At 43.1% G+C, this 22,973-nt stretch overlaps 2 protein-coding genes across 3 annotated transcripts; both read left to right on the top strand.

Annotated features, from left to right (window-relative positions):
• The first annotated feature begins 538 nt into the window (after nt 1-538).
• On the top strand, nt 539-11,483 carry nrde2 (NRDE-2, necessary for RNA interference, domain containing). 2 transcript variants are annotated; one of them, XM_047327340.1, is made up of 20 exons: nt 539-689; nt 2,050-2,262; nt 2,835-2,919; nt 3,097-3,300; nt 3,414-3,551; nt 3,811-4,070; nt 4,212-4,438; nt 5,385-5,609; nt 5,748-5,937; nt 6,210-6,343; nt 6,667-6,787; nt 6,977-7,149; nt 7,338-7,509; nt 7,632-7,852; nt 7,959-8,454; nt 9,142-9,557; nt 9,744-9,883; nt 10,129-10,270; nt 10,801-10,872; nt 11,034-11,483. In XM_047327340.1, exons 2-20 carry the CDS (start codon nt 2,166-2,168, stop codon nt 11,157-11,159), a joined length of 3,639 nt encoding a protein of 1,212 aa, XP_047183296.1. In that variant the 5' UTR covers nt 539-689; nt 2,050-2,165; the 3' UTR covers nt 11,160-11,483. The 2 variants fall into 2 exon arrangements, with proteins under 2 accessions (XP_047183296.1, XP_047183295.1); XM_047327339.1 differs by having other exon boundaries at nt 3,076-3,300.
• A 1,676-nt stretch (nt 11,484-13,159) lies between these two features.
• LOC118286382 (calmodulin-1) lies at nt 13,160-21,280 on the top strand. Its single transcript, XM_035610805.2, has 6 exons — nt 13,160-13,453; nt 19,001-19,031; nt 19,169-19,312; nt 19,409-19,515; nt 19,744-19,879; nt 20,056-21,280. The coding sequence occupies exons 1-6, from the start codon at nt 13,175-13,177 to the stop codon at nt 20,082-20,084; spliced, it is 726 nt and encodes a 241-aa protein (XP_035466698.2). The 5' UTR covers nt 13,160-13,174; the 3' UTR covers nt 20,085-21,280.
• Nucleotides 21,281-22,973: the final 1,693 nt, after the last annotated feature.

The raw sequence follows: 22,973 nt of genomic DNA, 5'->3' as shown, positions 1-22,973 counted from the left end.
TACCGACCAATCAGATCACTGGAAAACCAGCGTCATCATTCTACAGGATCCTGACTGGGACAAAAGAGTCTAGAATAACATGACAAATAATGAAGCGCAACAGTAATTGAGCTCAACAGTGACCGCCAACGTCGCCGACGACATTACTCTAAACTAAATACACTACAGAGACAAGGAATGGGCAGACTATCTTGGGACGCCGAACACTGTGAACCTGTTGATCTGTGTAGCGAACCGGAAGTCTCCTCAATATTGAGCTCTTACAATAAATAATTCTGCTTAAGACATCCACGGTTTCAGTCTTCCTGATTCAGCATCCACTCCATTAATTATTCCATTTAAGCGGAGTCTGGTGAACAGAACTCTAAATTATTCCATTTCAGTTACCATAAAACATATTTTCGGAGAAAAAAAATTGTAATGGATAAAAAAGCCAAAGGTATAATATTGTACCTTTAATTGTTTTAAGAGTGAAGGAACTACTCATCCCATAAACCATTGCAAATGCCTTTCGGACGACTTCCAACCAATCGGAGACGTCAATGTTCCACTTTAGGATTGTTGGCAGTGTTGTACCTCTCAATGGTATCGTGATTAGAATTAGTTTTTCTTTAAACAAGGTTGATATCATACGGACTTATGCCGTTCAGAGGTGCATATACCTTCGTTTCACAACCTCATAGCTCATGGTGAGTCTACCTTGGATGTTACAACATTATAGCTAATAATCAAAATGTTAATTCAGAATATGAATTGAATTTCTTTTACTACCGTGGGCTTATTAAGCTCTTGCTGTATTTTTGCTGTGTGAGTTTATCACAAATAAATACATAGACTCATTAATATTAGAGATATTAGAGTGTTTTACTTTCTTATTCTATCACTGCAGCTTGATACAATGTGACTATCACGATAAATAGTAATAATACGTAATACTAATACTAATACTCTTTTATTAATACAGTGATCCACACACTGATCAATATTTCTCATGATCATGAATGATCAGTGTGATTGATGATATCACACATTAACCTCTCTCCTCTACTTCAGCAGCAGAAACAGTTTGACATCACTTCTAATTCTCTTGATAATGGTTTGGTCATCGTCATACAATGGGGGAAAAATGTTCACGTAATAGTCAACTGCAATTATTTACATGATATTTTTAAACTAACTTTATATGTTGAAAAATATTTCGAGTGGTTCTTTTCTTTTTTCATGCACCATTTTCATTTCACTCTGTAGAATATCTTTTTACATGTTAAAACTCTCCTTTTCGGCTTCTGGTGGCACTGCATGAGAAAAATGTTGTTTCCATTCTTGTAAAATATATTTTCCTCTTATCTGATGAATAATACACTCATACTACTTTGATAAATGCATCAGGGAATGGCTCAGTATGCTCAGTACTTGCTGTCACAATCTCGAAGGTAGAATTTGAATCGCCTTTATCTTCTTAATATATTCTCCAACGCAAAAGTTAGAATTACATTTTTCACATTATTATCTCTACTTTAATATGTTTCTGAATTCATCAATTAAATTGTTACATACTATTTTACTAATTCTAACCAGGCCCCTACAAAAAAAATTCTCAGTGAGTCTGTACCAACCAGATAACCCATTTTTTTAGGAGTTTAAAATGTAAAGTTTTTAAGGACTATTGCAAAAAAAAAAGGCGCTCATTAAAATCAAGATCGTAACATTTGAAATAAACTAATATTGGAGATATACATTTATAATGCATGATGACATCTGCAACGGGCGGATTTAAATTGCACTTATTGCCGAAAATGTTTAGCATAATTGCTCATTTTTATTTTCGGTAAGCCGGCTGCTGTGTGAAATCATGTCGTCATTATTTATTGTCCAAAATATATCAACATATCAAATTCAATATTAAAGAAATAATACAAATGAACTCAGGGCATGTGGGATATAGAGCAGTATTTATTTCGTTGGAAAAGACCGGAATTATTAGAAGAATACGTAGTTTTATTTATTTATTTATTGTTTCTGTTTCTTGTTTTTTGTTTTCTCATACAGTAGAATAGACCATTCTGATCCACACTCCATTTCAGAGGGTGGCGGTAATGCGCAGCTAAAAAGTTGTTTGCCGGCCGCCGTAAGAAAGGAAAAGAAGAAGAAGAAGAAGTGACGTCATGTCCCTGCGACTGTTTACATGCGACATAACCATCATGGCTCTGTTTCCAGCGTTTGCAGGAACTGCGGGTGATAACGTTGAAGATTCGTCCACAGGTGACCACAACTTCGCGTGGCACGCGTTTTACTTCCCATTGCTTATCGCACTGAGATCTTTTGTCGTTGTGTGTCGAGGACAAATCCGATTAGCCACAGCCTAGATGGTGTTAGCTGTCCCAACACCCGCCTGCGGTTGAAGCTGAACGACAGACTTTCATACGTTTACATCCCGCCACAGTGTCTTCTGAAAGCGGTACCATCTGACTATGTGCCAGTCTCACATGCGACGCTAGTTTCACAGTTGTTTAATCCTGGTCTACATGGTGTTCGGGTCATGACCTTTACGTGCAACACAGTGGGGTCTGGCTAGTTAGCTCCATTAAGGCTCCATTAGCTTAAAAAAAAACCCGAGAGGGTTAACCCAGTTTGGTTTCTGTGCGTCTACTTCTCTCTATTGCAAGTTGAGAGAAATGTGTCCCCTGCGTTATTAGGACAGGGGACACATTATTAAAATCCCCAGTCACATGGTACCACACTGCACATAACGCATTCACAGGTTGTCAATCACTTTCATGATCCACCAGTCTTCCTGATCACTGTGTCTGTTCCGGTCCACTCTCTCCTTGTAGAACTAGACTGGCTGAGCAACAAGAGTTTCCGGACGGGGGAAGCCGTCTCTCTTCACACTCGCTTTTTAAAGGAGAAGGAAAAAAGGTAAAGGGTCATAAGATGCAACAATGTCCACTCTTCTTTGTGTGGTCAAATACATAACGTTGTCGTTTTTCACGACTTTTATATTTCTTCTTTTTTTTTTCCATATGTAAGTCATTTCTGTTAAGTGTCAATGCGTTCTAACCCCCATTAACGTAGAATTAACTTCGGTGTTGGCAGAGCGGTGAGCTCTGTGGAGGAGGAGAAAGAAGAAGCAGAAGGGGACAATGTGTCCGCCAAAAGGAAGAAGAAAAAGAAGAGTGAGAAGAAGAGGAAAAAGAAGGGAAAGCACAAAAAGAAAAGTGGGAGGTGTTCAGATAGTAGCGGGTCTGACTCTGAAACCACCTATCCCAGTGATCTGAAAAGGGAACAAAAGGCAGATAGGTAATGCCAAACACACACAAATTTTACATCCCAGATATTTAATATCTTAATTTTATACACAATAGCACTGTCTTATTTCTGCTCTGGGGTGTGTGTGGGATGTGTGTGTGCAGATTACAGGCTCCAGTAGCAAGTAATTTCTCCTGGTTGGATGACCTCCAGTTGCCCACAGAGCATCAGTTCTGTGTGGACCGTAAACCAGACGCTGCCAACTGGACCTACAAGTCCCTGTACAGAGGAGATGTTGCAAGGTAACACACACACACACACACACACAAACTCAAACATACACTGCACCAAGTGGTATCTCCTGTCTCTTCAGATTTCTTTTGTTTTAGTTTAAATGACTATCCCTGGTCGTGCTATTTACTTGCCTTCTACGTTGTATTTCTACAACCGCTTGATGCTCTTATTGGATTGGGCTCTTTGGATCTGTGGGACTTAAGAAGAGGAAACACAATATCTTACATGAAAAGGAGCTACATATTTGGAAAACCTTGTATGTTCCAGGTACAAGAGGAAAGGCAGCTCTTCGTTGGGTCTGCACCCCCGCAGTCAGGGAGTCAGCTGGCAGGAATCCGAGTCCAATAAGAAACAGAAAGGCGGAGACAAGAAGAAAGCGGCAGACAGATACTTCTCTGCAGTCAGTCGCCAGCTGTTGAGGTCCGAATCTGCTGTTCCTTTATTACCAAAGGTTCCTGATTGTAGTGATGTTATCAGCACCTTCCTCCCTCTGGCAGATGAGGGGGAGAACAACAGAGGGGAGACGGGTAAGAGAACCACAACATAATGCTGACTTGATTTTGAGATGACAAATATAATGGGCTTGTTTTGGCGTAGGAAAGGTTGAATATGTCCTCAGCTGACCTCAATGTTATGTCTCACTTCAAACCTTCGACGTCTCGATCCAGGTGACAGAGTGCAGACATCATCTGTAAACCCGCTCGGTGTGTACGACTCGTCCACGGCCCTGTGGCTGCAGGGGAAAGGACAGCAGGAGCAGGCGGTGCAGCAGAAACAGGACACACAGACGGGGGACAGCGCTTTGCTCATGACCAGGAGGACCGAGGAGTTTAACAGGCAGCTCAGACAACAGCCGACAGACACAAAGCTATGGATCAAATTCATACGCTACCAGGTATGAACACTCTACTTTTGTTACTCACATACAATACTTCTTCATTGACTTTTCACTTGCCTTATAATGAGCTACGAACTGAGACGGTGTACTGTACAGTATACAGTATTTGTTTGTGTCAGTGTGTTTTTTTAGTGCTTGTTTGAGGTTTCTACACCTAAATGAATTTTTTTTCCAGATGTAACAGTGACATGTATTTGTATAAGTTAGTATACGTTTTTTTACTTAGTTTAAAGTATTATTGTCTTTGTTATAAGCTCCAGCTACCTCATGATTTAGTGTTTTCAGAAACTAACTTTCAGAATGTTGATATTAAAGGGTAATGCTCATTATATATTTTTCTTCTCATCAACCAGACCAAAACTAAGAATGTGTGAGTAGTGTGTCTCTCAGATCTTTCAAAGTTGCGACCCTATCTGTGACACCCACACCTGAGACAAGAACTGTGACTGAAAAATAGGGTTAGGGTTAATGATGTACAGTATAATATATATATATATATATATATATATATATATATATATATATATATATATATATATATTTTTTAACATGTTTCCCAAACAGCAGCAAGTACAGCATTTTTCAGGGACTATTTTCAGCTGCACTAAAGTCATTTCTGTGGACAAAGTTAATCAGCATCCTTGTGTGATTTCAAACAATGGATAGAATGACTTGTGAGTTTAAGTTTGAATTAAAATTCCAGATTTGTTATGTATCAGATAATAAATATTGTAGAGTAATATGCTTTTGATTGTAATGTACAATCAGACGTATTTTACCCTTTTATTCAATAGTTATTCACTGCTCCTGTGCAATATTTCAATTACACCTCACCATACAAAAAAAAGCCCAAACTGTGCTAGCTTGTTTGTCATTCAGCCTTTAATAATCAGAAAACAGATCACTTATCCTAACCTTTCTCATCTCCTCTGTCGCTCCACAGGATGAGCTGAATTTAGCAGAGTTTAGAGGAGAGGAGGAGCAACATGGCAGCCTCCCGACTGAGCGCCGCAAGTCCTCCTACCGAGCAGTGTTGGAGAAGAAGCTGAGCATCGCAGAGCGCGCTGTGGACTCCAACCCCACCTCTGTATCTCTGCAGCTGGAGAGGCTCAGGATCTGCCAGCAGCTCTGGGAGCCCTCAGCCCTGGCTAAAGAATGGAAGAAACTGGTCAGTCTGCAGTCGTCATGTGTTTCCATCCAACTCACTAAGTGCTTTTGTTTGTTAACTACACAAATTGCTGCACACTCAAGGTGTGGATTAACAGTCTAATGAAGTTTAACTCGTGTTGTACCTGTTGTTCTCCAGGTGTTCCTCCACCCAAACAGTGCCCCATTGTGGAGGGAGTATCTGCTCTTCACCCAAAGCTACTTCAGCAACTTTACTGTGTCGAGGGTCAACTCTGCGTATGGAAAGTGTCTAAGCACTCTCGGCTGTGTGCGGGATGGCAGCATGCTCTCTCACCCAGCCTTGCCTGGGGTTGAGGAGGACTTGCTGGGTAACAGATTTTATCGCCTTTACTTTTTCAGTTTTTCTTCCACTTCTGAGAGGACTGATCTGTGGATAACAGTTACATACCAAGTTCAGTCAGCACATCCGTATCCTCTGTTCCTCTCATAACAAGGAAACCATCAGCACACATGTATACATGTGCACACTTGACAGTCTTTTGTTTATTTGTCTGAGGAGAATACAAAATATTTTATCTGTATGTTCAATGTTTAATGTTGTTTTTTTGGTCATTTTGCCTGTTTGAATCTTTCTGTGCAGATATCTTCATCCAACAGTGTCATTTCCTGCGTCAGTCTGGTCACTCTGAGAAAGCAGTTTCTCTGTTTCAGGCCATGATCGACTTTACTTTCTACAAACCTGACAGTGTACGACAACTATCCACCAGGCAGCAGGTTGGTTTGTTTGCTACAAACTTTAAAAAGTCAACAGCCATAAGTGGGGTTTTTTATCTAACTCGTCCTTTAAAGAAGTCAGAACAGCAAAGTGTCCTCACTTTTGAGGATTATTTTAATTAGAGCAGTTGGTAGAAGTTTGTTTTGTTTCTTTCAGATTATCAAAATCCAAAAATTCCAAATTCATTAATAAAGTAATAGGCATTGTAGAAATATGGAAGGAACATATACCATTCCTCCGGTAAACTAAATAACTTCCAGTTAAGTAACTATTTGTATGTGTGTTTGATTGCGCGTGCATGTGTGTGTGTGTGTGTATACAGGTGGAGTTATTTGAGCCATTCTGGGATAGTGGGGAGGCGAGGGTTGGAGAATTGGGGGCCAGAGGCTGGAAAGCCTGGATGCTCCAACAAGAACGCGGAGGATGGCTACAGCCCAGTGCAGGTGAAAGACACACGCACATACACACACATACACACACACACACACACACACACACACACACACATACAGACACACACACACACACTCACACAGTTAGTGGTTGATGTGAATCCTAGAATAATCTCTAAATTGATTTTGTGTGCTAGAACTAAAACGGAAACCGAGCATCAAGTATGTGTGTGTTCACAGATGACGAAGAGGAGGAGGAGGAAGAGGAGGAGGAGGTGAAGGATCGTAGCCAGCCCAGAGGGACAGTCTGGCTGGATGTGGAATGGTCTCGGGAAGCTGCTCACTGGTTGCCCTGGAGGCCTGACAAAGCTAAGGGCCAATCAGAAGAGGACTGCGAGGACCCGGACAGACAGGTACATACTGCTGGACGGGAAATTCTTCATACGATCAGCAAACATTAGTGTAGCTGATGTTAAAACTGTTGTTAGACTCACTCTAATATGATTTGTAATTTAAATTTGGTTTACATTGTGTTACATTTAAATCACTAAATAGATGTGACCACTTTATTTGACCTCTCTCTCTCTTTCTCCAAGTGTAGGTGTTATTTGATGACATCGGCTCGTCCCTCATTTGTCTGTCTTCACCAGAGCTCCAGCTCCGTTTTCTTCTCCATTTCTTGTCGTTCCTGGGGCTGCCTGTCGACTCTGTGCTCTCTCCTGCCCTCTGTCAGCCTGGCCTGCTGCTGGAGAACCTGTCTTTTCTCACTGAGGGTAAAATGACTCAATTTGTAAGAATAATACAAACAATTTGTATTATTATTATAAAATAATCAGTTTGAAGCATATCCTTGAGATTAAGGCAGTGACATATCTGGCTCCATGTTACATCCCAGGTAACAAGCTCCAGCCTCCTCTGACCTCCCACGACCTACCTGCCACCGGGGTTAACTCTGTAGGTCACATGACCACTCTTCAGGGAAACAGGAAATGGATGGGGCTTGGGAAACAGGGCGAGAGGTTTGTCACCAACCTGTTAAATATGGTGCAACCCGTCCTTCCTCTGCCACACCGAGCTGTTCTGTCACTTAGCTGGATGCAGTACGAGAAACTTAAGGTAAAAATCAGTTTGTTCTTTTATATTAAAATAGGAGTTGTTTTCAGACCAGAAAGGTGTCCAACTTTGGTGTTATATTCATTATTTGTATTTGTGTACATAACAGGTCTTGCACTGTTTGCGCAGTGGCAACAAGAAGCGTCTCCGTTCTCAAGGCAAGAGCAGCAAGCGGGTTGCCAAGCGACTGCTCAAAGAACCCGACAACCGCTCATCGTTGGTGCTGTGGCGGGAGTATGCCCACCTGGAGTGGCTGCTGGGAAACCTGGACGAGGCCCGCAAAGTTTTCTCCACGGCCACAGCGATAGGGGGAACCGAAGGGTTGAGTAGCCCCGCCCTCTGTGAGCTTTGTCAGCTATGGTCCGTGCTGGAGGTGGAGGACCAAGCAGGGGTGCGAGGAGGGGGACTGACTGACGTAACCGTGAGCCCAGCTGTGTCCGTGCTAACCAGGCTCGCAGAAGGAACCTCCTCATCCTCTTCTTCGTCCGCCCAGCCTCTCTCTCCAGTATCTGTCCTGAAAGCCAGGAGGTCTTATGAGCAGTCTCTTTCAGCCAGCCTGTCATCACTGGACCAAGTCCACAACAACCCTCAGACCAACAGCAAAGGTTCACGTCTTCAACAAAATCAGATTATTTTATCAGTTTTGCATATTTTAGTCCATGGGAAAAAAAATCCTTCATATTCAGTGTTTGCCACTGACCTTTTTTTCTTTCTTTCAAACGTATCAAACCATTCTTTTAAACTCAAGCATAGTTAGTTCCTCCCATGCGTACTCTTAAGGCCATTTAAACACACTTGCAGAGATTCAAAATCAAAGAAACTACTAACTTTGTTAGTTACCCCAAATGCTATGGTAATGGTTGGTAGTTATGTGGTCTGAAACATAGAGCAACCCCGGGATTGTCCCTCAACAATAAGTGATTTATACTCAAATGATATATATCATTGGAATTATTTCAAAAATTTGAAAAAATTTACAAAAAAAATCAGTCAAACTGATTGGTAGCAGATGGCCTCTGCATTACATTTCACACCACTGGCTATGATGGATTTCTGTACAGAAAAGAAATATTCTTCCAAATTGAGCTCAAGCATTCAGAATGTTGCAGATTATAGATAATTATAGGACTAATAGCAAATGGAACCAACATGTTTATTTTCATGATAAATGGTGGTTCATTACAAAGAAAATACTTCTGTAGAAACAATTCCTTCTCAAAAGTCACTTTATTTTAAATGCATAATCAGGCGTTAATTTGATTAATTTTTAATCACAGTTTTTCCTCCAATAGGTCAAGAGGATGTGCTTGGAGAGAAGCTGAGGCTGAGTGGTCTGGTGGGCTGCTACGCTCTGTTCCAGTACCTCACGGTTGGCATCCAAGCAGCTAACGCGGTCTACAGCCCAGCAAGAGAAAAGATGGAGGCGCTGCACCACAAACTAACACTCGACAAGCAAGCTAACAGAAATAAGGAAGCTAACCTTGCTGGCGCCGATGCTGGAAACTCTGCAGCTGATTCCAGCCATACCAGCTGGCACCATGTTCGCAAGATAGCCTCTGAGTGTCAGGTATTAGCAGTGCAGCAGGCAGCCTTGCTCCGGTACCACAACAGCATCAGTGTGTTTCCACTGGCGACACTGAGACAAATGCTGACCTCTGCCCTTTCAACCTGGCCCAGCTGCGCCCCTCTATGGAGCATATACGCACAGGTAAGCTGGAGTATGCTCATAAGAAACCAAAACTAGATTCATGTATTCATCATCAAACCACTCAGTTGTTCAGAATGAACTTCAGTAACAACAACTTGCTTCTTCTCTGGCCCTTACCACCTGCTCTGCACATAATCTATACATATTTATTTTTGGCATGATGACCCAAACTCTATCTGTTTTCAGGTGGAGAACCGTTACCATAGTGCAGGCCGGGCGCGTCGTTTTTTTCACTCTGTAACCAGGGATAACAGCAGTGTGGTGCCACGCCTCTTCGCCATTGTTACTGAACAACGAAGGAAGCAGCTGGTGGACGCTGCTCAGAGGTAACAACAGAAAGGATGATGGGTAGTTGTGGGGTTTTCTCTGCACTCGTGTTACATGGGAATAAACTTCCCTCAACAATCAAGTTGCTATGATCATAGTTTGATCTATTTATTCTTTCTTTCTCGAGTGGTGAGCCAAGGAGGTTTTCACCAATATTCTCTTTCAAAAATTCACATAATTTATCATTAATTATAGAAACACCACCTTTGAGTCACTTTTAAAAAACTAAATATTATCCCTTTAGGTCTTATTGCCATGACACTGCCTTGCCTATCCTGCCAGAGAATGGCCTCAGCAACCGTATCCTTGGACTGTTTGAAAGCGCCATAGGAACAGACATGGGCGCCCACTGTCCTTTACTTTGGAGGATGTATATGCACTTCCTGGTGAGATGGCACACACACACACACACACACACACACACACACACACACACACACACACACACACACACACATATACATATTTACTGCTCTTGTGGGTATGCTCCACTCATTGAACTCATTTCCTATCCTTGACAAGTGATACTAGTCTGACATGAGTACAGGCCTAATCATCTCTGTCAATTATCCACTTGTCCACTTGTAATAAGTCAAAAGGTGTGAATATTAATGGATTTTTTTCAAATACTTCCAAATGAATCATAACAAGAAACAAAGATGTGCATTTCAGCATTCAATCAATCTTAGTTTTTTCAGCAATCATATACCCCCCCCACTCTGATTTTTAATCTCTGATATTAGAGTGCTACCTATTTTTTTACTAAGTATAAGAATAACACACATAGTAAGACCAGCCTATACATACTTTGAACATTTGGATTCACAAATATTGACCACTTAAGTCCCATGTCAGTGTTGAAATCTGTTTGTATGTGTTTGTATGTGTGTGTGTGTGTGTGTGTGTGTATTTGCAGGTGTCAGAAGGGAAGGTGGATAAAGCCACAGGGATCCTCTACAGAGCCTTACAGAATATTCCCTGGGCCAAGGTGAGGCACATACTTTGAAGTGGTATTTTCTAACAGCAGTTGATCCCTGTCTACTTTTTTTATTATTGTACATTCATAAACTAATTCTCTCTTTGCCTTGTTTGCGTGGGTGTGTATGAATGTAAATTTGCATTTGTGCAATCGCATATGTGTGTGTTTAGGGTTTGTACATGGATGCAGTACAGCTGTTCCCAGAGAAACTGCAGGAGTATGTAGATCTAATGACAGAGAAAGAACTCCGACTCAGACTGCCTTTAGAAGAACTGGATATACTACTGGAAGACTGAACGTGCGTGCGCACACACACACACACACTTTGTTCAAGTGCTTACTTTATGTTTGCTTTTCTGGCTAAATGCCAACCCACATATTGGCACACTTGTGAAGAAAAGCAGACTCGCATCAAACTTGGATGCTTATACACACACACACACACACACACACACACACACACACACACACATCGCTGCATTTTGAACATTGAAGAAAATAAATCTTATCTAATGATGGACAAGCAGCCAACCTTTGTATATATCGTCTGAAAATGATTTTTTTGACATCAAATAGAACTGTTTTAATACCTGACATTGTCAATAAATGATTCTCATTCATGTGGTGTGTAATGTGGATTTGTTGCTTACACACACTGAGTGTGAAATCTATTTAACACAAATGAAATGTATTAGAAAACAAAACTGAGAACCCCCCAAACAATCAATATGCAAATTTGAAAATGTCTGTGCATTGCTTTACATTTTCATTTATTTTATTTCATTGTGTAAAAGGTACTTTTGTAAAACATGTAAGATGTTTCAATCCTATACTAGAAAAATTGCTTTTTAACCTTCCCATATTTTAGCCTGTTGATAGATCTCTACTTATAAACACTACACACTTGCTCTGGGCTCTATTTGTAAACACACCTGTGAATCAGAAGGAAGTTTTTTACCCTCCTACTTTCCATAACCTCTCATCCTCAACTCGACACTTTTATACATCGCTCCCTCCTTCCGTCGTTGCCGCGCCGTGGTTTGACGCATTGCAGATCCGCCCTGGCCAATCAGCAGCCTCTGTACACTGTGCAGAATATTGCGGGTTTACTCTGTCCAATCGGAATTCGCCTCTCAAAAACACAACCGCAACTTCCCCAGCGCCGTCAGACGCGACGTTTGGAAGGTATCCTTCCGCTCGAATAAAACTCCGTGTAGCACAAAATAGTCCGCCACTTTCTGTGTTGCCATGCATGTTGATTATATTCGAAATATTTGACAAATATATATATATATTTTTAAACAATAACCTGTTCAAAGTCAGTTTTTCTTTAGAGGCAAACCCTAACTATAACGTAGAACCCACTTATGTTTCATCACTAGGCTATATTTACATATACGCTGTAGTTTACTGTGTTATATCTTACATGAAATTGGCCACATAATAAATAATAATGTCATTTTTGCTTGGAAATACTATCATTTCGTAAAGTTTTATTTGCAGCAATGATGCAACGTCCACAGTTTAATGCCGCTGCACTCAGGTATAGATTAGATGCCTGCTGCGGTGAAATCGGTTCAGATTACACTGACTATGATTTTAATGCCAGATATGATTGCAGCCAATTGGCCAAGAGATATCAGCGGTCATCGGATGATTGGCGCCAGAGGATGGGACGTGGCCACACAGAAGATAATGCAATAAGAGTCTTAGAGCAGACAGATACTGAAGGGTACATTTAAGTCTGTTGGACAAGGAACAGTACTCGGTGTGCAAAGGAGATGATATGCTGAATTATATTCAAGATACTTCACAGGGGACATCTCCCAAAGCCAAAATTAGACTAATAACTCAAGGGAAATTTTGACTGGAAAAAAATAAAAGGACTGCAGATAGAACTTGGATATTTTTATCCATGTTTAACTGACCTATAGTTCACCATAAATTCAACTGATTAAGTTTCCTGCTATAGTACCTGGAAAGGCCATGTGGGCCAAATAGATCAGCTGATGCTTTAAGAAACATCCACATTATCTGCTGTAACCTAAATGTGTCTGATGAGAAGTCAGCCTGCCTGTTTCCCTTTTTTTAATTGACCTTGTGGTTAATATGACATAATTTGGGATCTCCGTATTTCCACTCGTGCTTTATTACTCTTTAGCCCTCATTTAATGCTTAGTAAGCATCGTTATTCCCTAAATCGAATGCAATAAATACAAATACAACGGGAATATTTTCATATACAGACCCTTAACTCTTCCACAGTTAAATTGCATGTGTGGGTCTGATCTATGACGAGATATGTTCATTCATGTTAGGTTTAAACAAAACAACAACAAGTCAGTTCAGAGTAACTTCCCCGCGTGAAACAAGAATCGTCCGGGGCCACGGGTGCGCGCGCCCGGGGCAACGCACGAGCACGCTTCGCCGACTGAGCGACGCACTCCACGGTGCGGAGGAATACCGCGAGGCGCGCAGTGGTGGTTCGTCTCGCCTGCCACCCTGCAAGCAGCCTTATTCAGTGGCAACCGTCCATTTCCTCTCTCCCGTAGCGTTAGCAGACCCGACGTTTCGCACTCCGACAGACATGGTGAGTACTGGAACCACCGCGGGTTTGTCATATGCGCAACTTTCAAACATCGTGTGGAATGGACTGAATTAGCAGCCAGAGGTTGTTTTTTTTTTAAAAAGAAGGAAGAAAAAAAAAAAAGAAGCTCTAACCCGGATAGTTGTTTGGTCGAAATGAACCTCCAATGGAGAGAGCGCGAGGGGGAAGGACTCGCATCTAAGAGTTAGCGAGCGAACTAGCTGCGAACACCGGCGGCTCGTGGCTGCGGGCGGGGAAGCTGAGCGCATCCGCCGCCACCGTCACTGTAACGGGAGTCGGTGTTGGCGAACGCGCACCGCTCGGTACGGGTTCGGCCCGCGTGACGGCGGGGGTTGGAGCCGATCGGCCGGCCGGCCGCCGGTGTTAGCATTGCGAGCTAATGTTGCGAACCCCCCCGAATGGCAGATCCCTCCGGCGCCTGACAGCGATGCGGTCAGTCAACTGTGCGCTGGAAGCCCCGCGAGTGGCAAACTTCAGCCGGCGTGGGGCCGCGGAGGCAGATGCCGCGGACTACTCTGAACTCGGACTCGTCGGTGATGGACCGACATTTGTGCAACCAAGTGGGATTCATGTCAGGCCCACGCGAGGTGTCGGTGCGGCACCGGCAGCCCCGACCGCCGCTCTCTGCTACTGCAGCTAATGTGACAGTCCTTCCAACAGCGTCCATGAGGGGTCACACGTTGTTACCACGACGAGTATCCACACCGGTTGTCAAAGTCCAATATGGAAACTGTAATCGCCGCAGTCAATAATATGGTTTGAGGCCCGCAGTCGTTTTCGATCGCACGTAGAGGGAAATGTCTTAATTAAGTCTGGCCTCTTATTTTCCATCTGAACAAACAAGAGGAAATTAGTGTATCCCCCCCCCCGAGACTCTGGTGCAGAAGTGCTTGAGCAAATGGGAAATCCGGTTTTGGCCATGTTGCGATGAGATCTGTGTGCTCTGTCGAAGACCTCCTGCAAGTCTCCTGTGGACACAGACCGCGTTTGACAGATCCAGTGTGAACAGTTCACAGGACCCCGGCTCTGCTCGCAAAGCAGGAGAGGCCCTGTGCATCCCTGAACCTCCTCGGCTGACTAAATACATATCTCTAACTGCAACAGGCCACATGTGTGTTACCTATGAAACCCAGTCAGCCAGTGTTTGCATTCTTTGACACGTTCTTCCTACATGCATGTCTTGCTTAACAGTGGTGTGTGTGTGTGTGTGTGTGTGTGTGTGTGTGTGTGTGTGTGTGTGTGTGTGTGTGTGTGTGTGTGTGTGTGTGTGTGTGTGTGTGTGTGTGTGTGTGTGTGTGTGTGTGTGTGTGTGTGTGTGTGTGTGTGTGTGTGTGTGTCTCCCAGCAGCTCATTATCTGACATGAAATGTTATAATTATCTGCATCCTCGGTGTCCAATATTCCTAAAATTAAAAAAACAAAACGTGTACACTTGCTTGAGTAGGCTCCACAGTGTGCAGTTTTTTTGAAAATATTTGCAGCATTCATACAATGAACTACATTATTTTGTAAAAATGTTATAGTTTGCCTGCCTTTGTGTATTTAACATACTCTGTGGATATGGGGATTTTCTTCATGGCAGCTGGTATTTGTATTTAATTACATTTTAAAGTATCAGAGCTCCATCGCTTGACATTTAGTGTGTGTGTGTGTGTGTGTGTGTGTGTGTGTGTGTGTGTGTGTGTGTGTGTGTGTGTGTGTGTGTGTGTGTGTGTGTGTGTGTGTGTGTGTGTGTGTGTGTGTGTGTGTGTGTGTGTGTGTGTGTGTGTGTGTGTGTGTGTGTGTGTGTGTGTGTGTGTGTGTGTGTCCCAGCTGGCATTGTACAAAGACAATTCTGCCTTTGATCTTGTGAGTTAGTGGTGTTGGAAAAGAAAATCAATATTCTTGACTATCTTGTTTTGTGATATTGTATTGAATCTTAAAAACATGGCATTGTTTTAGACAGCGGTTCATTTTGTGTTGTGTTTTTAACGCAAGAAGCAAGAAGGTTGTTGGTTCGCAGCCGGTTTTAACCAACCAGGTTCTGTGTGGGGTTTGCATGTTCTCCATTGTGTGTGCTCGGGTTCTCTACTCCGGCTTCCTCCCACAGTCCAAAGACATGCAGACTGGGGTTAGACGCTAGGTGTGAATGTGAGAGCGAATGGTTGTTTCGTCTCTGTATGTTGGCCCTGTGATAGGCTGGCGACTAGTCGGGGGCGAACTCCGCCTCTCGCTTCTGCAGTGTTAATTTGTGTACCTACCTGTTGGTTGGTGGTTTTGTGTTTGCTATAGCTACAGGGTTGGTTAAATAATTAGGAAATAGTCTGCGGGATTGAGGCACGGTTCCTTTACACTTGTCACACATGTGAGTCATCTTACTGCTTTTGGAGCATGACTCAAACGTGTTCATCATCAACCTACTTTAAGTGAGAATATACAGGAAACCAAACGGCCATTGTTGTATGCTCAGTCAGCTTTGATCACCACAGTGTGCACAGACTCTGTGGATGTGTACACATTGTTCACCACATCAGGAAAATCGTTCTGCATTACCATCTATTTCATAGTGTAATGATTATAAAGATATAAAACAGGTTAAGAATGGTTTTCAAGGAACATTTTCATGTGAAAATGACCAATCACTGGGCGACAGAGTTCTTTCAGCAGCGGCCCACATTTAAACCCAGCCTGGTAAGCCCAGCCTTTTGCTGCACGTCATCCCCTCTATCTCTCTCCTGTCCCGCTCTAATGTCTCCATCTAATAAAGAAGAAATGGTTAGCCAGCCAAATGTTGGACTTTTCTCACTGGCTGCAGGTGTTTCAAATTTATTTGGCGTGAAAAGTTACTATTATGTCAACAGTAAGTCCAACTTGTATTCCTGTTGGCCACTTCTACAGTCTTTACCGGTGTTATGCAGAGCTGTCAACCGCCCGGCACCAAATTACAGTAGGAGCTCAAAACCGAGCTAGGACCAAGACTCCATCTTTGTCTATAAGAAGAAGAAAAAGAATAATGTGAAATCTTCAATTTCACAACCTCATACAGCTACATACTAGTCTTTTACCTAGGTCTTGTTAAAAAAAAAAGAGTTCCATTTTCCCATTAAATTCCTTTTATACTGTCATGGATGTTTTTTAAGTATATCATGGAGGCATCATGCTGCACTCGCACCAACTTACAGGAATCTTGTCTGTATTGCCCGCCATTGCAGCGCCTTGAGAAGAATTTGGCCTGGATATTAGAGGAGTTAGCAGCTTGTTAACCTAGTCAGAGCCCACATGGACACACAAATATTTACTGTCGTCATCCTTAGCCAATTTCTGGAAGCAATGTACCCCTGTCCATTATTCTCACCTTCCCACCCTTTTATCTTTGTTCTCCAGGTCAGACAAATGCATTTAGAGTAAAGCTTTGATTTGAAAAAAACGAAACTTCAATATTGCTCCTTTATCATTAATTATGTAACATGCTACATTTGTTAAAAACACTTGAACTAATTATAATAAAATATTGAGATTAATCCATGTACTTTTTTTGTTGTGCAATCAGTTTATCCTGACAGAATTTTTGAACTTCAGGGGAAAGTGTCCTTGCTGAAGGGGGGCATCCGGTGTCTAGGAGGTCTGAAAGCCAGCCAACTGATCCTCCCTAGGAGATGCAACTTTAGCAGTGAGATGACAGGCCACAGATTAACACACACACTCACACACACACACACACACATCGCCTCTGACCTCCCCCAGTCTGGACACTGTTACTCTCACACACCTTAAATCATTTTGAAATAACTTTGCCTCCTGGCTACTACACACACACACACACACACACACACACACACACACACACACTCCCATTCTCTGTCAATCTGTTGGAGGCTCTTCAAGTGTTGAACTACTGCAGGAGGTGGACATTTCATCTTTTCTGTACGTCTGATGGAGAGGTGGGCAGACAGCAAAGGCTTCAACTGTCATCCATTGGCTCACGTGTGTGTCTGACATGGAGACACAGGGAGGGGGTTTCTCCAAAGTCTCACACAGTTGGAATCAGATGGAGCCAGGCACGGCCGGAGTCTGGTCACGTACACTCGGTGCTGCGAGACACAAGGAGGGAAAGAAAGATGGACGGGTAGGCAGACAGATTTATTGAGGGAGGGACAGACGGATGGACACACAACCAGGCATACATCAACAGGACTAACTATTCCATCAGCTCCATTGTCAAGTCAGTGCCATTCCGATGACCTTTGCCACCCCAGAAGAATTGTGGAAACCGTCTGTCATCTACTCGGCCATCTATTCACTGTGGAAGGATTAAAAGACAGCTCCGGAAATTATGCAGTAATCTATCCAGTAAATTTTTGTTTTCTCAAATCAAGACTTTCCCTCCGTCATCCTTAAGTCATGTAACTGCTCAGAGAAATGGCAAAATCTACAGTTCATCTCTGCCTCCTACACGTCTCACCTATCAGGAACAACTTATAAATGTTTGGCCAACATTTTTTTCATCCAACTTTTCCTTCCCTGCTAAGACACCCTTCCTGCCCCTCTTGCCACCCGTCCCCCCTCATGCTGCCTCAGAAAGTCGCTCTGTACCCGACAGAGGACGAGCTGGTCAGCCTGTCCACTGTCTACGACCTCTTGGACGAACAGGAGCTTTACTACAACGATCTCATCCAGCAGCAGGAGAGGAACTACAGAGCCTTCCTGCAGCTGCTGATGGACACGTCATCCAGCCGTATGGACGGCCTGGTCAGAGAGATGCAGGACTTGAGGAGCTGCCTGCAGAGCACCAAGGCCGAGCTGGCGGAGGTCAAAAAACAGGGCAGCCAGATCAGCAAGCGGGCCGAGTGCCTGGCCGAAGGCTTGGTGATGGTGCGCGGGGCGCTGGACGGCCTCAGCATAAAGACAGGAATAACTGGGGGAGGTGCCAGAGGAAGAGGCATAGATCTGAAGCAGCGCCGGGGAGGTGGTGGGTTGAGGCTGGACGGAGGAGGAAGAGGCAGAGGTGGAGATGGGAAAAAAACAGAACCGAAGGCAGTGAAGCTGGTGGCAGACCTTACAGATATGCACTTTGATGATATAAAGGTTGTACACAGATGTGCACACCAATTAGTGTTTTTTGAATGTTATGTGGTGGAGGTTCACACTGGAAATTATTTTGACGCTTTGACCCGACGTTTTTAGTCGCTCTCCAAATTGTGAAAATAAATATGTCTGATTGTTGCATCATTCTGCGTTTTGCCTGAAATTGACTTCATACCAGTGTCTCACCTCCAAGTGCTTCATGGCCCAGATGCTTATCACACCTGACAACTGCTTGTAGCAGTGGAATCTTTCTGCAGCTTGTCTGATCACATGCACGCATCTGACTTGTTGTTGTTGCTTAAATGTGAGAATGCTGTTGCTGGTTATGTCTTGGCAAGAGAATTGTGTTTTTTAAGCAAATGAAAAATGATTTTTCTTGACCATGTACGGGTTGATTTTAAAAAGCTGTCACTGTATGAACACTCTAACTCAACATTACCCCTTTCCTTCTGTTCTTGTGTTTTAGGCTGACCAACTAACAGAAGAGCAGATTGCAGGTAAGGTGACAATATCAAAACACGATTCCAAAATCTTTATCATAAAAAAAACAACACTTTCCTGACTCTGCTTACACTTTGTTGCAGAGGTTTTCTCCACCAATTGATTTTATCCTCCTCTCCTTGTGCCTGTCCAGAGTTCAAGGAGGCCTTCTCCCTGTTTGACAAGGATGGAGATGGAACCATCACCACCAAGGAGCTGGGCACCGTCATGAGGTCACTGGGTCAAAACCCAACTGAGGCTGAACTTCAGGATATGATCAATGAGGTGGACGCAGACGGTATGCTGGGCCCCCCTTGACATGGGGAAGGATTTACTCATTAAACTTGCCACGGTATTGTTTTATATATAACTCCTGACCTTCTGTCTCTTAAAGGCAACGGGACCATTGACTTCCCCGAGTTCTTGACGATGATGGCAAGGAAGATGAAGGACACGGACAGTGAGGAGGAGATCAGGGAGGCGTTCAGGGTCTTTGATAAGGTAGGCTCGGGTGTGTGAGTCTCATTTTGTGATGGTTAGGTGATAAAAATGATTAATTCTTCTCATTGGCAGATTAGCAACATTGCACAGAACTCCCTCATATTCCCAAATCTATAGCTTACTGTGTGGCCTGACTGATATTTGATAAATTGCTTGTTTGTTGTAGAGTGTGACTGACTTGACGCTTTGTGTGTGTTTAACTGACCTCCTCTTTTGTCACTTGGTCAGGATGGCAACGGTTACATTAGTGCTGCAGAGCTGCGTCACGTGATGACCAACCTGGGAGAGAAGCTGACAGACGAGGAAGTAGACGAGATGATCAGAGAAGCCGACATTGACGGAGACGGACAGGTCAATTATGAAGGTACGGGAAATTAAAGACATTAATATAATGATTGATTCTTGTGTATGGAATGAAGCCAAATTATGTCAGCAGACAATTCGCAGATACTCAATCAATCATGTTGTTTCATTGTGTTACAGTACACAAGTTAAACATTTTTCCTGATGGATATTTGTAATTGTCTTTCCCCCCTACAGAATTTGTTCAGATGATGACCGCCAAATGATCTGGGCTCTCGCATAAAAGATAAAGAATCAGTCAAATGTTTCACTTACCTCTTACTGCAAAAATCTACATTTATTCATACTGTTCTGTATAGACAACTTTAACTGAATGTTGGAAAACTGAAAATCTGTCCATATAAACAAGCTCAAAAAAGGTAAAAACAAAAAGAAGAAAAACCCCTAAATGAATCTGCATGTACTGGCTTGTATCCCCCCCGACCCCACCCCCAGCACTGAGCTGTCCGATCAGATCTCAACTCGTTGGCCGAGCAGCCTCTCCGCAGCCGGCTCGTTTGGCCACTGCTCTTCTGCTTCCTAGTTCCATCTGCCTGATGTCATGATAATTATTTGGGCTGGCCAATCGCCTTTCTTCTATGACTTTCTGTTTATTTTTATTTCTGTTCTTCATGCATGCAGCTTTAAGATTGGTTACTGTCAGGAGTCCAAGTGCAGAGGGCATTTGTTGGGCCTCAGGTTGCCCTGTGACCCACTGAGAAGAGGAAGAGGAGGAGGGGGGAGGGGTTAGATGACAGATGGATGGGAGTGATCGAACCAGCGGAACCTGCAGTTTGCTCACCCAGATGAAGTCGGTGACCACAGAGATATTTTTAAGAAAAATATTAAAAAAGGAATAAATAAGAACTCGTAGATTCTGTGTCTCTGGCATGTTAGGATACTCGCTTTATCCTTTGTGTGTTTACCTTTTTTGAGAGTGAAGCCTAAGTCGGGGCATAGATTTGAGCCCCTCGGGCGGTGGGTGTGTCCTGGACTTTTGGAGGGGTTGGGTGGGCTTTAAAAGTGATGACATACAGTGAAATTTTGGGGGCAAGTACAATACTGTGAGTATCAATTTGCAGAGGTGGATATTTAAAATGATGAATTTCTAAAGTCTGAAGTGAAGTAAAATCTAGTGACTGAACTGTGCTCAGGTAAAGTATATTGCCTCCAACTTTGCACGCATGTCATTCAACGAGGGGGTTGATTTCAGTTTAGTGGGGGCAGGGTCGGTGCTAAGCAGCATTTCTATCTCGTGTGTGTGTGTGTGTCTGAGTGTGTGTGGCTGTGTGAATGTCTGAGAGTGTGGGTGCGGCGAGGCCCGGCCCAGTCCGACTGTTCTGTTCAGTTCAGTTGATCTGCATTCCAAGTTGTACATGCTAGTCTTTACATTTTGTTTTTCCAATAAAAAACCATGAACTAACATCTCTTGTTGGGTCTTAATTTTTTCTTGTGTCTATTTCTTAAAAAATAAGTGGACTTGTGTCCTTATCTGTGAAGGCTGATTCTATTATTTTAAATGACCCCTGTGCTACTAACTGCATATGACGTCCATGCATGTTGCACACCGGCCAACTTAAAACATATCCCTGGAGGGGAGTCGGTCAGCTCCTTCATGAGCACCAGAATGAGCCATCATTAGAGGAGCAGACAGTTGGTCTGGTGTTTGTAGACCCCTCCAGATCGTTGGAGACCGTCTGTCTGCAGATGAGGTGTTGCTAGGCAACAGAGCCAGGCACGGGATGGGTGGAAGTGAGCTAGAGGGAGCAGAAAATCGTGGGAGTGTGAGGACAGCGCAGGAGAGGAGACGACGAGTGGAGGAAGAGATGAAGAGGTTGAAAGACAATAATAGAGACCCAGGACTTAGGGAGAGGATGAGAGCTAGGGATTAAAAGAGAAAGTGAAAACAGATTGCTGTGCATCCTAAAACCCATAAAATCCTCCTCCCCCTGAAACACCTTCATCTGTCTTCCGGTTCAAAGAGACAATTTTCTGTCTCTTTCAACAGCTGAAGGCATTGGAAGTCACACTACAGGCCATCTTATTTTTCTCATGTATTGAAGAACTTTGTCAATAAGATCATATTTGTACTTCTGACAATTAAAATAATAAAACTTTACAGAATATATTTGCTGAGTGTGATTGTGGCATTGATGAGAAGCAGTCGGGCCGAGATGGGGAAGAGAGAGGAAAGACGGGGGGATGGAGAAGAGTAGGAGGTGTTAGTTATCAATAACACACACACACACACACACACACACACACACACACACACACACAGAGAGAGAGCAGCTGGAGTTATGTAACTGTCTGAAGTATATTAATATCTTGCTGCTCTTTCTTTGCTAATAGTGAGCTGCTGCTCCAGTGTTTTCCACATAAACGGGGCTTCCAGTATAGAAGATTCGTTCGGTGTATCCTACGATGTGCAAAATCAGCATGCTACGCATATTGGCACACACGCACACACACACACACACACGAAGGGACACACAAATCCCTTCTGCTGGAGCCAGCGCTCACCCACATAAATATTTCAGTTTTTCACCCAGAGGAATGTTGTGAGGAAAGAGAAGGTTGGACAAACCAGTGCACAGGGCAGATATTTAGGTCCCCTTCAAAACTACATATCCCTTCATTAATCTGAAAATTGCTACATTTTGAAGCCCTTGCAGGTAATGGAGATGCAGAAAAAATCAAACATCTATGGAATTTGTTCTCATGCAGTCCCAAGTTGTTAGTGAAGATAGAATATCTTACTGTTCTGGTCGTGACATATCACAGAGGCAATATTGTGGAGGAAACACTATGATGTTTGAATCCACTGGCACTAAAAATAAAATGAACTGCTGAAAAGCAAAGCATTGCTTCATCATCACTCATGAGTACGTGTGATTTTGGGCTGTTTTATAGGGACAAGACAGAAGAGATGTTCTCTATGTTGACAGTTTGAGTACTTGACACAACATGTGAAAAGGGTCATCCAATGGGACATCAGGCCTTGGGAGAAATCAACCAATCAGGCCTCGGGGCCAGCACCCGCTAAATTTTGATAAGAGGTCAGTTTTTGGTTTCTGTATGATGGAGTACAGATCGATTGATTTTGTGTTTGCATA

The sequence above is a fragment of the Scophthalmus maximus genome, chromosome 15, assembly GCF_022379125.1.
Source record: "Scophthalmus maximus strain ysfricsl-2021 chromosome 15, ASM2237912v1, whole genome shotgun sequence".
NCBI classification, from domain to species: domain Eukaryota; kingdom Metazoa; phylum Chordata; class Actinopteri; order Pleuronectiformes; family Scophthalmidae; genus Scophthalmus; species Scophthalmus maximus.
The sequence above is the reverse complement of the archived record's forward strand: the minus strand, read 5'-3'. Positions and strand labels throughout refer to the sequence as shown.

Excerpts from the sequence above, each read along its gene's own strand:
- nrde2 (XM_047327339.1), top strand. The coding sequence starts at position 2,166 with ATGTCCCTGCGACTGTTTACATGCGACATAACCATCATGGCTCTGTTT. Across the intron at positions 4,439-5,384 it reads TCAAATTCATACGCTACCAG|GATGAGCTGAATTTAGCAGA; the intron begins GTATGAACACTC and ends GTCGCTCCACAG. Across the intron at positions 10,873-11,033 it reads AGAATATTCCCTGGGCCAAG|GGTTTGTACATGGATGCAGT; the intron begins GTGAGGCACATA and ends GTGTGTGTTTAG.
- LOC118286382 (XM_035610805.2), top strand. The coding sequence starts at position 13,175 with ATGTTAGGTTTAAACAAAACAACAACAAGTCAGTTCAGAGTAACTTCC. Across the intron at positions 19,516-19,743 it reads CGTTCAGGGTCTTTGATAAG|GATGGCAACGGTTACATTAG; the intron begins GTAGGCTCGGGT and ends TCACTTGGTCAG. Across the intron at positions 19,880-20,055 it reads CGGACAGGTCAATTATGAAG|AATTTGTTCAGATGATGACC; the intron begins GTACGGGAAATT and ends TCCCCCCTACAG.